Below are 12,664 nucleotides of genomic sequence, written 5' to 3' on the forward strand. Positions count from 1 at the left end.
GGTTTCTATCAGGCATCCCGGGGTGGCATGAATAGACTACAGTATTGGTGAATGTTTAAAAAACACCATCTTCACGTGTCACGTTAGGGTTTCGTGTCAAACATCTGTGTTGACTTAATAGCCGATCATTTTTGAGGAAATGTGATGTAAATATGATCCACAAACAATCTCTGTTACGTCTTCCTCATTGATTCTGTCATGTCTCACTCAAAGGGGCAATGATTTCACCCTTTTTCATAGCCACGTTTGCCTTTTCTTGTTCTATCCCCTCACCCTGCTGAGAACTAATGTCTCACTAGACATCGGCAGCATTGCCTGCCGGTTTACACTCTTGCCAACAAACACACATACACACTGTGGCATCTGACCTTCCCAGAGAGCTCAATAAAAGTGCTTTTCATCAAGTCGGGAGCTGTCCAGAGACGGCTGAGATGGGGCACGCCAACAGATTTCAAATGAGCTGTATGATAAATAAAGCCTGACGTCTTCTGTTGCAGCTTCTTTTTTTTCACTTCTCTCAATGCTTAGGGCCCGCCCACCCAGGGCTCTTTCAGAATGGGGGAATAGTGTGTGCTTGTGTGTGTGTGTGTGTGTGTTTTGACATAAAAGATAAAAAACATGAAAGACTAACCGAGTAGGTGATGATATCTCTTTGGGTGGAAGGTTATTCTTACTGCTTTAGTGCATGTTGCTTTTCACAAAACAAGTGATCATCTGCAGCTGTAAAAGAGACCGTCAACTTCTCAAAGCCTACCAGGCATATCCATTATTTTTAACCATGTCTAAAGACTACCATCACGTGTCTATATATTATCCTCTGTGCACTCCACACGCCGTCTCATCAATGCGGGGAAAGCACAGTGACTGAGCGTTGATGTAATGTTTCTCCTCTATGCGCTCACTGTCATACCGCTGAAGAGCACGCTCAAGGCTGCCACTAAATAACAACAGCATGAAATCAATGGCAAGTGGGCTTCGACGGACCAAAAGCGTAATGTTCTCGTTGTTTATGTCATCCCGTATTCAAGGCTTAGGTCACAGAGAGTGCCACAGGGCGTGTGATTGGAGCAGCCCGAAGGCGGCCGTGCGCCCCTCCCCACGTATTCTACGACAGGTTTAATACCATAATGGGGTGTAATGTGGGAAGTGACTGAAGCTGACAGGTTCACAAAAGTCTGAGAAAAAAAAAAACTCCCCGCGTGCTGTTAAACCTGTTAATAGACACAAGCTCTGGATCAAGAATAAATATTATTTGACGTTCTCAGCAGAACTGGGAATTTGGCTTTGTCTACTTCATGTGCCTTGTATTTCATACAAACAATGGTACCATACTGGTTTTACTTTACTAAACGACACTAACATTTTGGGTATTTGATATAGGTGAAACAAAATTCAGTGTTTTTATCCTTTAAAACACCATGGCATCCTCTGCACTGTAAACTCTGTGAAACTGCAGCCTTCACTTGGCTGAGATAAACTTGACACAGTAAGTTAAAAGCATGAGAAATCAACAAGAAGAGGTGAAATGCAATGGACCTAAAGGTTATGAATATAATATTACATCAACTACACTGTGAATGTGCTGTACTAGCATCTACACACATACAATTATATTATATGAATAGCACATAGCATAGCATGTATAGTGCATGTAAATGGCTGGAGTCAAACCCAGCTGACAGGATCAGGAGAGACGGGGTACACCCTGCACTGTGGTTAATGTTGTTCTTAAACTCACTCACGTACACGTGAATGTATACGCTCCACTCTTCTTCTTCTTCTTCTCTCTACAACACGACTCCTCACACTGTATTATTATTAATACTTCTCATTTTTGACTTCATTCTCTTCTTGGGCCCACTCGGTTCTTGCGTTCTAGAGTACTCCCGCTTGGTCTGCCTGTGGTCAATGCACGTGAGCCTTTCAACTGCACCGATTGTACACGTCGTACATACCTGAACTGTATGCATGCTCGTGGGCACACAACTTTTAACTTCAACACACATTTCAAAGCCTGGAAACCTGAGCTGGGAGTATGTTCTTTTCATATGCTATATCAAGCCAATTAGAGGAGGTGAGGTGAGAATAATCCCACCTCGACATGTGAAGACAGAAAGGAAAATCTGTCAAAAAACCCCATCTCCCAATCTACAGCAAGAGCACCTTTTTTTTCTTTTTTTCACACAGTTCATGCAAAGTGCTCGTGCTGTAGTCCAGAGGAAGGATGGCCATGGAATAAATACATGTGTGGCTAACAAACATGGTTTTAATTGATTGCCATGTAACTGTGCTGTGCGATAAAATAGAAAACATACCGATGCGTTTTCTTTTCCCAATTGCACATTTAACTGTACCTGAAAATTTCCAGCGTAGTCCTCGTCCCTGTCTCCTTCTGCGCCGTCCCTCAGGGCAATAAGGGTGAAGCCTCTGAAGTAGGAGGGGCTGGATGCAGTCACAGTCACTAGATGGAATCACACAAGAGAGACAAGCATCACTTGACGGAGAAGTCAATTAGATACCTGCCTGAATGTACGCACAATCCAATGTTTCACCAGTTGTAGAATGTGTGTAAAGTAACAGTGATTTTAATAGTTCAATCTCTGGCAGTGTTTCCAGGAGAACTTTAGTGTTTTCATAGATTTTTCAATCTTGCATAACATAAAAAGAAAATTAAATTTGACCCTGCAGGTAACAGCTTTATAAGCTTATTGGGATAATGCTTTTGAACATTGTAACGATTTCTAGTATAGGTGAGTGCATGTTAATTCATTTATTGACTTCTGATGAAGTCAATCTGTTTATGGTTATGACCGAAAAGAACGAACAAACCAAAATGCAACATGAGTCCCGAACAGCATGAGCCTTGGATACTCACACAGCAGATGGCACATGCCCATTAACAGCTCACAACAAGATCCACTTTAGACAAAAGCCATGAAATCAGGGACTGCTGGCTTTTTAAAGATCAGTTTGATAGAGAGTACCAAAATGGAAGAGTTCACAGAGGGATTTGGCTTATATAAACCTTTTTAATGTCTGATCGCGAAGGAGCTATGAACACGTAGCCTACTATCTTCGCCATGGCTGTCCATGTTAGGTTTATTGATATTAATAATACGTAATGTATTTTTCATTTTATTCAGAAATGGCCTTAGGTGGTTCACAAAAACGCTTTAAATTGTACTGAAAGGCACAAGTTAAAATGCCTTTAAATGAAACGTAACTAAATTGTTTGGTTAATATATATTTCCGGCGACGTTCAGAGGACTTGCATTTGTGTCGCATCAAAAGTAAACTTGTTTCAAGTTTGCATAGTCTGCTGTCCGCGGGTTATTGGGTATTTCCCAATACGCACACGGTGCCGACCGACGCCGTGTGCGTAAATCTCGCGGACAAACACCCACCTCTGTATGTGCTCCCCGGCTGGTAGCTCTCCGGGTCTCCCTCGACGCGGAGGCGAAACTCGCTGTTGCCTTCCTTCCGGCTGCTCTGAGCTCGTAATATCCGACTGCAATAGCCGTCTCCCCTCCCGGCTCTCTCGGCGGGCTCCTCGGTGAATGCAAACATGTTGCACGCCGCGGTGGAGACGAGGCACAGCAGGAGCAGCAGGTGCGACTGTAGCCCGGTGGGTTTCATCATATCGCTGTTAGGTACCCGAGAGCCCAAGTTAACGCGCGGAGAAGATCCGCCAACGGCAGAAGGCGTTTGGATTCTCAGCCTCCCGCTTCACTCCGAAAATAGAGCTCAACTTGTCAACTGGTGAAGTCGATTATTGTGGTGGAGAGTAGATCCATCCCGGCGGGTGAGTAGACAGCGAGGAGGAGCACTGACTGGGATGCGCTGTGCACTCTCGCGCTCTGCGTGCGTCGCACTGTGCGCGCCACGCTGGTTGGACGGAGAAGAGAGAGCAGGGGTCCGAAGAAAAGGATCGAGAGAGGAGTGCGCGCGGCGCGGGGCTGTCTCCAAAAGCAAAAAAGCAATTTACGCACCGACTACCCAACTCCGAGGTCTTTGTGACCGATGTTACTCGATGGGTAACGTGTGATAAAGCCATCCGCTGGTGCTTTGCTCTCGTCGCGGTGCATTCAAAAAGAACAAATGTTGCAGCAGAATTGATGACAGTGTGTCAATCTGATTTAACACATTAGTGAGATCAGGCAAATGAGAGGGGAGAATGCATTGAGTCCTATAGAGAAGAGCTGCTGGGCGATTGATGAGGGCAACGCAGTGTTTCCGCGTCCGGTGCAAGGACAACTGCAGCAGGCTAACACAACTAAGATGCATTAAACATTAGTCATGCTACACAGCAGCATATATCATCTTTGCATGCTGATGTGTTTGTTTGAAGGCTCTGCTTTGTCCCCACAGAGCCACTCCCACGGCAGTGGATTAGATCCCTCTTTTTAATAAAGATTATTCTATTGAAGTTTCAATAGTGGTATTGGAATAGGAGAATAACACCCCAATGTCATTGTTTTTTATTTTACTTTGTATAAACTTCTAATTTAAATGACCATTAGCTATTTTTTAATAGTAGTATAATAGTATGGTATAGTCTGATAATAGTATTTACAAATCATCAGCTAAAAGATATTTAACTTGGGTTAGGGTTAGAGTACAGGCCACATTATGATCTCCCACAATAATATTATTGAAAACCATATCCTCTTTATCTGGAATCAATGAGGGTAGGTTGAGATTTTGGGGTAAGAAAGTTTGAGTGTTCACTGTTTGCAAAGTCAATGAAATGACTTATACAAAAAATATGATTTTGTTTTAATTGTTGTTATTCATAAGCTCCAATGGAAGGGACACACACTGTTAAACTTGTTATATATGATGCTAAGATAAAATGTAAGCTCTAGCTCTCCTATTTGTCTTCATTGTCTGCTTTGTCTCTTTTATAATCTTCAGCAAAACGTTTTCCTCCTCAACTTTCGATTTTTCTTTGTAATTGGAATCATTAATCAGAATGTCAGTGAAGTTCTTGCATTAAACTCGTGATCGTGACCAAGTCGCTTTACTCTGCATTAGGGAAAATGTCCTTTTTGTCCAGGTAGCTCTACTTTCACAAATTAAGAACCTGAGTGCTTGGAGTGACATTTCGATTATTCATATTACACAGATTTTGTGATTCCTAGAAAATAAAAATCTTAAGAACAACTCGTTTAGTATATAATGATTTAGTTGTGGTCCCAAAAGCTTTAAATTTTCATTTAAAGACAGTCGATGTTTGAACCAAACCGGTAAGAAAACGACCTTACAGGCACTGATCACTTTTAAATTCATCCTGTGTTTTTCCTAATTTGACCTTCAGTGTCCCATAATCTAAGAAATAAACAACTGTGTCCCCAATGCTAACTTCCTCTCTCCTGTTAAGAGAGATGTTACGCAACATGAACGACAACATAACCCTAAATGGGAGGCAATACAAATGTAAAAATCTCTTTTCGTTGCCTCCTAACGTTGCACAGAAGTAAGGACACATTTTGACACATCTTTTGGGGTCTTTTCGTGAAACACCACCAGAGTTTATTTTAGTCTTTCAAAAGGGTCAGCATGCATGTAATGACAGTGTAACCACTTGTGATGGCCAGTGGAACAGACAATGCCAAGCTCTCTGCATCTACCGCTGTGTTGATGGATTGATGATGAGGGAGGAGAGGAAAAGAGTCTGATAAAAAGAACACACACCAGCAGGTGTCATGAAAGCATTTTGTCTTGCAGTCCTGCTGAGCTGCATCTCTTCACCTTCAGACCTGAGATACTTTCCACCTTTTTATGAATTATACAGTGCAGCAGATTTATCTCCAAAATCTTTACGTTACCTTTTTCCAAGAATTAAAATAAAGCGATAGAAAAAGTGTGTGATTACACACAGCAGGATAGCATTTTCAACAACTCTTGTCTTGTCCCTCCACTTTCAGATACAAACAAAGAGATTTACAGTGAAGCTGTAAATTGCATTTAGCACATATCCATGTGCTCCATCTCTATGTTGGGCATACAGAACCTTTTTTAAGTTTAATGGTTGTTGCATTCTTCCAACATAAAAAATGCCACCAGCTTTGCTCTCACGTCATTGATCTTCTAAGAGAAAAAAGCAACATTCATTTAAAAAGGGACAGATAAACTAACAGATGTGGGCTTGAAGAGCATGGAGATGTTTGGGGGACGGGTAAAATGGAAAAAGAGGGAAAGTTCTTTTGTTCATTAATATAAAATTATAGAAAGTAAATTATGCATCAAAAGTTTAACAGGATGCAATGGGGAGCCAATTCAGCTGACATGTTGGTGTGGAGCAATCATGAAGTTTAAGGATTTGTGTGTCACATTGGTACACATGTGACCTGTGGAAGTGGTAGTGAGATCACTGATATTCTCGACACCCGCTCTTTGTATTACTCCGTAGTGACGCCACTGTCTGCTGGTTTCTTCTGAAGTGGTCTCTTAAACTGACACATCTGAGGGATCAAATTACAGGATGGGTTTCCAACAGGACTGTTCTGCAAAATAAGACACAAGTAGACTTTCTTCACTGCCCACAACCTCTATCAAAACGCCTGTCATTTTAGATAAGATATTTGGCTTGTTTGATTTGCATTTACTGTTGAGCAGAATATATAACACAGGCTTCAAGTTACATTTTATCATCTTGGTAAATATGTTTTATTTGTTTTCTGGCTGACAGTTGGGTGATAAGCTTGATTCAACTGTGATGTCCGTGTGAGCTGTTTGTAAAGCTTTGCACAAATACTGGACGGAGGGAACGTCCACCGACCTGTAACTATCAAACATTATTTGTAGAATCAAAAATCTGTATTATTGATCATTTGCCGCAGTGGAAGGGTTAACAGCATTTTTGTGTTTTCAGTCATAGAACTGGGCTGAAATAAGCCAACAGGCTGCTTTTGGTAGCTTTATGTTTAACTAACACACATCAGTGGTATCAATCTTCTAATCTAATTCTCAGCCAAAGCAAATAAGCTTGGTTCTCAAACTATTCCTATCCCTTTTCTCAAATAGGTGTGCCTATCATATACATTTTATAGCTTCATGCACAAAATCTTTAAAACCGTTATCAACGCTTTCTCTGAAACATTATCTTAATTTCTCCACTCCTGCACAAGCCTTTGAAAAAATTGCTTGTGCTTTGTTGTTTTCTGAGAGGAATAGAGGTCAAGAGGGAAAATCAAATTGGGCTCTTGTTGGATCGTGGTGGAGCAGGAGAGCCCGCTCATTAGACAGCCGAGCCCCCCGCCGCCCAGTCATTAAGGCCGTATTTACCATGCAATAGCGCTACATGCGAAGAATGTGAGTCCCTCAGCCGTGTTGTTTCCACTTAATTTGAAGTTTAATACAGCTTGTTCCACAAAGTTGCAGTCCTTGAACATTGTTGCATTAATGGATAGGTTTCAGAAGTATTTTTTCATCTGCCGGCTTAAATATTAATGTTACAATGTGAAGCGAATCATGAACTTAAATTACTAGTATAACCGGCTCTGATGTCACTCAAAGTTCAGTCTCAATCTTGGTTGAGAGTTAAAGTCTTTATTTCCGACCTGGCGTCACGCATACCGGCCCTCATCTAGTGCTCTGGAAGTAATGCATTTTGATGCCCATCTAAAAGCCGAGTGTTGGGAGGCCAGCAGGCGTACGGGGGCCATCACAGATGATTACAATCAGCCAGAGGGTGACGGGATCGCCAGGTTCTGGGGCCCGCTGATGCATTACTTATTGAATCCTGTCTTTAGCTCTTTGGAGACGTGGGCCATATCTAAATAGCTTTGAGGAAATCACACTGCCTGTCAGGGACTATTATGGATCTTTCTTGGAAACCAAGTGTTACAGCAAAAGTTTGCTACGAGTCTACGATAATAAAAAATTCAGATTACAAAGTTAAAATGATGCAGACTGGCTTTCTTGAGTAGAAGAGAGTTTTCTAATCCCTAAACAGTCATGACAGGTCAATAATGTGTAAGGTGCCTCGACTATATCTCATGTGTCTAAGTCGAAACAATCAAATACTCACAGCATGAACAAAGGCACATTAGAGGAACCAGATGTGACACTGATATGATGAAAATCCCTGATTTAGGCCATATCACTGAACTTTACCAGAGAAGGGGGCGATTCAAAGACTGAAACCCATAGATGACAGCAATAGACTGAAGAAACAGGGTGGTGTGTGTTTTATAGTTTCAGTATATAAATTTGACAACAATATAACTTACAAGTGGAATGGTTAAAATACAGTCCTTTATAAAACCTCAGGCACAAACAACACTTTAACAGTTCATATAAATTCAGTTATTGCATCTACAGTTGAGTCTGAACATTGGAATGGTAACACTAGATGTACTTCTTTATGTATTCAAGATTATTGCAAAGACTCACCATGTGAGATCATGTTTTTTTTAGAAGAGTGTGGCACACAACATCCTAAGAAAACTAAAGGGCAAGAGAGGATTTCTGGTTTAAATGTCACATTAACATCTTGGAGGTCTGTGCCGTAAGTGATTTTTTTCCAACCCTTGTCAGGCAAACAGACTCTCAGTGGCACAACTAACATTACAGATTAAGACTAAGACAACAACTCAATGCTAACTCAACCCATGCTACAATTGGTGTGTCTAATGGATCACACCAATTTGGCCATCTATTGTTCCTCCTCACCACTGATCGGCACCATTGGTACCATCATGACGGGACACTGTGTTTTCCACTTGGTCATGATACATTTGATGCAAAGCAAGGGGAGGTGGCAGAACGAGAGGGCAGTACGTCATAAGATCAGCAGGCGGACATCTTGTTGCAAAGAAAATCAGGTTAGAAGCAGATGATTTTGCAGCGGACGGAATGCTAGAAAAAGGGCTAAAAGCCAAATCATTGCACACACCTAAGTAAAGTGCCTTTGAAATGAGGCCTGATTCTGCCAAAACATTTCCCTGTGGGCAGTGCGTTGAGCACACATACATCCAGCACATGTTCATCCTATTACATTCAGAGCACAACGTGTAGAGAAAAGAAGGTATGAGAGGAATAACAGATAGGAGGAGAAAATAAATGATTTAAGTTGGAGAGGATAAGCCAAATGACACCTTGTAAAAAGCCTCCATATTGGGTACAAACGCTGTTTAAACCACTGGCTACGCACAGAGTGGAAGGTCAGCACCTCGAGCTTCACGCGCCTATCAAGTAAGTTGCTGCTTGAGACTTTGTGTTAGAAGTTACAAATCTAGGTAGTTCTCTTTGAAGAGCCTTCAGATTCAAAAGTATGGAGCTATACTCCAGTCAAGCATACTTCTGGTTATTGTATGACAGCAGATTGGGCTGCATAGAAATCTACAATATAACAACCAACTTTCTTGAAGAACGTATTATCCTCCATTTGAAACACAGCAAACCAGCTGAACAAAAAGTGATGATACCAGATTCCTTCATAACCACATGATACACAGGGTGTCACCAAACTCTCTTTTAAAACACTTTGAAGTATTTTGGCTTGGACCAAATAGAGGGACCAACCAGCCAAGTCAAACTGAAACTGAACGTAAGGAGCCAGGCTCAACCTAACAGCTCTGCTGCTTTTAACTTTTCAATCGAATCAGCACAAGCTTATCTTTGCCTTATCTCGTGTTGAGCTAATGGATTTCTTCGTCGGTCTTACCTCCAATGTTGCTCAGACAAAAGCTACAAATAAAGGTCAGGGGGTGCTTTTTGATTCTTCAATCAAAAAGCCTTGAAAAGGGCCATGGAATGATAAGGTGTCAGCTGACGGATGTTTGTTTGAGCACCATGAACGCCCAGCACACCCATCACCATCACTCCTACCAACGAGCACATAGATCAGCTCGAGACTGCAGGAAGAAGCAGCTGTATTCTTTATGCAGTGTTTATTATCTTATTGTCCTATTTTAAAGGACTTTAAGCAAGCACACAAAGACAACGCTTTACAGCACATCATTAATCTGATGAAAATGGAGGAAAATTAAACGTAATTTCCATTAGTTTATCAACCACATTTCGCAGCTCCTTCTATTTCTTCTTCTTTACTGCTTTTTTGTCCAATCTTAAATTCACTCCATGTAATCAATAAGCCTCAAACTACCATTAACACTTCTTACTCCCACTGGAGACTATCCCTAATCAGCATGCTTGTTACAAACCTAATGAGCTGTTGCCTGCTGCTTCTGTTGTTGATTTCAACATCTAACTTCCACACACTACGCTCTTGCTTCCTTCATCCACAGTAACACTTAAGATGAACAAGATGGAGGGGTTGTTCTGGAAAATTAACCACTGATGGACTCTACTTCAAACTCTATTTCCTTCTATTACTTCCATCTCTCCTGAATCTAGTCTGTCTTGGAAGGAAAAAATTAAAGTTTTTAGAAACAGGTATTTCTCTTCCTACGACGTTTTTGTTTAGGTTGCTGTCCAGACTTTCAATCAGAAGCCTCTCATGGGTTTCACCTTTCTTCCGTCTACCTCTATATGGTGACATGAACTTAATCTAAAAAGAAAGCGTGCTCTCATTTCACAGACCACCCACACTAGTCATTTTCCGACATACATTGTGATAGACAATAAAACGCTGCTTTAAACGCACTGGGCTCTGAGATGAGTACACACCCATCCATCCACCACCCCTACCCACACACATATAAGCAGAGTCAGGCTTTCACACAAGGCCTACAGGCAATAAACCGATGTATTTCTCTCAAACATGTAGCTTCTATTTTGCAGGCAGCCTGATAGTCTCAGAGATCATCACAATAGCGGGGCATTATCTCCCTCACACTATCAGCACCGACAAATCCTGCCACCTGCGCGTGAAACCATTTTTCCCGTCCTTTCTTTCTCGATATAATCTCTGCTTCGGGCATTACTCATTTCTGCCCATTTCGGGAGGTGTGCTTCAATAGACTGTGGACAAAAGAAGCAAATGGTGTGCGTGTCTGAAGCTGGAGTGAAGTCAGAGAGCGGGTGGATGCTCGAGGCGGTGCGCTCACAATATTTTAGCGTTTCACTTGAATTCACCTCTATGGTTAACAGCCCTTAATAGTTGTAATTCGTCAAAGGAGAAATAGTAAGGTTGCAAGGCAGAAAAATACAGTTTTAATACGACAGATAATTAAATCTAATATGGGGTCCAATGCAAAAAGAACTGCAACGATGAGATAGTACTGTGGGACAGAGGTATAGACTGATCTTGATATTATGAGATTTGCACTGATACCATTGCAAACCAGTTTGACCTCTTAACCACTAATGGTCAATTATTATTCTTTTTATTAATGTTTTACCTTGAGAATAAGACATGTGGCTGCTATTATAGGCAAATCTTCTCCACTTGTGGCTTGTATATGTAGGATTTAATGCCCCATCCATCTGTGTTAAAAGCAGCTGCCTCTATGCTTTTACACACTCTGTTGTAAAAATGTATCATAGTTTCTATTATTTTTAAATGAATAATGGCTATATGCTCAACTTTCCACAATATACTGCATACGTGCATTCTTATTTATAATCAGACCATTCATCTGCATCACGTCTAGTATTCACCCTTGCTCAAGACCAAATGGTTGCATCACAACCAAATTGTCTATACAAAGACATTATTGATTATATTTATACTTACCACACCGTTTAAAAAGGGTCAGCTCACCCAATATACAAAACATATTTTTACAATTATTGTCTGTGAAAAAACTCCCTACAATAGCTTTAATGGAATTCTTAGAAGAGGAATGTAAAGTAAAACTGGGTAAAATAAGGTTCACTATGATGAATTGTGCTACGTGTTGTTTTCCTGTTCTCTGTAGCTCTTTGTGTGTGCCGGACTTTGGCCGGGAGTTTAAGCCCAACTCGCTCGATGGAGCTATCCTTCACCTGAATACTAATGAAACATTTGTGATCTTAACCTGACAGCTCGGAGGAGACCATATCAAGCAGTCTGGTGGTCTGAGATAGAGACATGCAGGGGGGGCCGGGGAAAATCAACATTGAGAAACAGTAAAAGGGCCGTGAGAGGTGAAATGGCAGCATGGGATATTACTTTGTGTGTTAGGTATGTCAATACTATTCTTATAGGGGGGGGGGGGGGGGGGGGTCAGAGGGGGGTGGGAGTCAATCCAAGCCAACAGGGGAGCTGACACCCTGGACCGGTTGCCAGTGAATCGCAGGGTTAACATGGAGACAAACAACAAGTCACTCTCACATTCACACACCTACAGGGAATTTAGAGTTACGAATCGACCTAACACCCACAGCGCGTCCTCGCACCGTGGGAAGAAGCTGGCAGGCACAGGGCAGAACATGCAGTCCGCACACAGAAAGGGCCCTGGGGGGGGCGACAGTGCTTTCCACCACCGCCACGCCACCGTGTCAAATGTGATCTGTGGCCAATTTCCTCATCAGGCAATTTTTTTCCTTAATCTGTCCATTTTTCTATTTCATTGTCTTTACTTAAACGTGCACTCCAGTGAACAAGCACTTTGCCCTCCGTTTATTCTGAAAAGCAATTCAACTCCATGTTGATTAAACTTTGTTTCTACTTCACTTCCAATGAAAAGCAAGTGGGAGTTTAGAATTGCCAGATGCTGAAGTTAAAGTCTAAAGGGTTTACAGATCCCCCAGAGGCCGGAGGCGTAGGGCTCTG

General features: G+C 41.7%; 1 protein-coding gene across 2 annotated transcripts in view; it reads right to left on the reverse strand.

Annotated features, from left to right (window-relative positions):
- spon1a (spondin 1a) overlaps window positions 1-4,244 on the reverse strand; it is a 35,017-nt gene extending 30,773 nt beyond the window's left edge. The window contains exons 1-2 of one of the 2 annotated variants that reach the window (XM_037452808.2): window positions 3,405-4,244; window positions 2,355-2,461 (exon numbers count right to left, since the gene is read on the reverse strand). In XM_037452808.2, the coding sequence (XP_037308705.1) occupies window positions 2,355-2,461; window positions 3,405-3,639 (342 nt within the window). In that variant the 5' untranslated portion in view covers window positions 3,640-4,244. The remainder of the gene's footprint in view (window positions 1-2,354; window positions 2,462-3,404) is intronic. The other variant, XM_037452817.2, reaches the window with a different exon arrangement.
- Window positions 4,245-12,664: the final 8,420 nt, after the last annotated feature.

This window comes from Pungitius pungitius, chromosome 4 (genome assembly GCF_949316345.1).
Source record: "Pungitius pungitius chromosome 4, fPunPun2.1, whole genome shotgun sequence".
NCBI classification, from domain to species: Eukaryota; Metazoa; Chordata; class Actinopteri; order Perciformes; family Gasterosteidae; genus Pungitius; species Pungitius pungitius.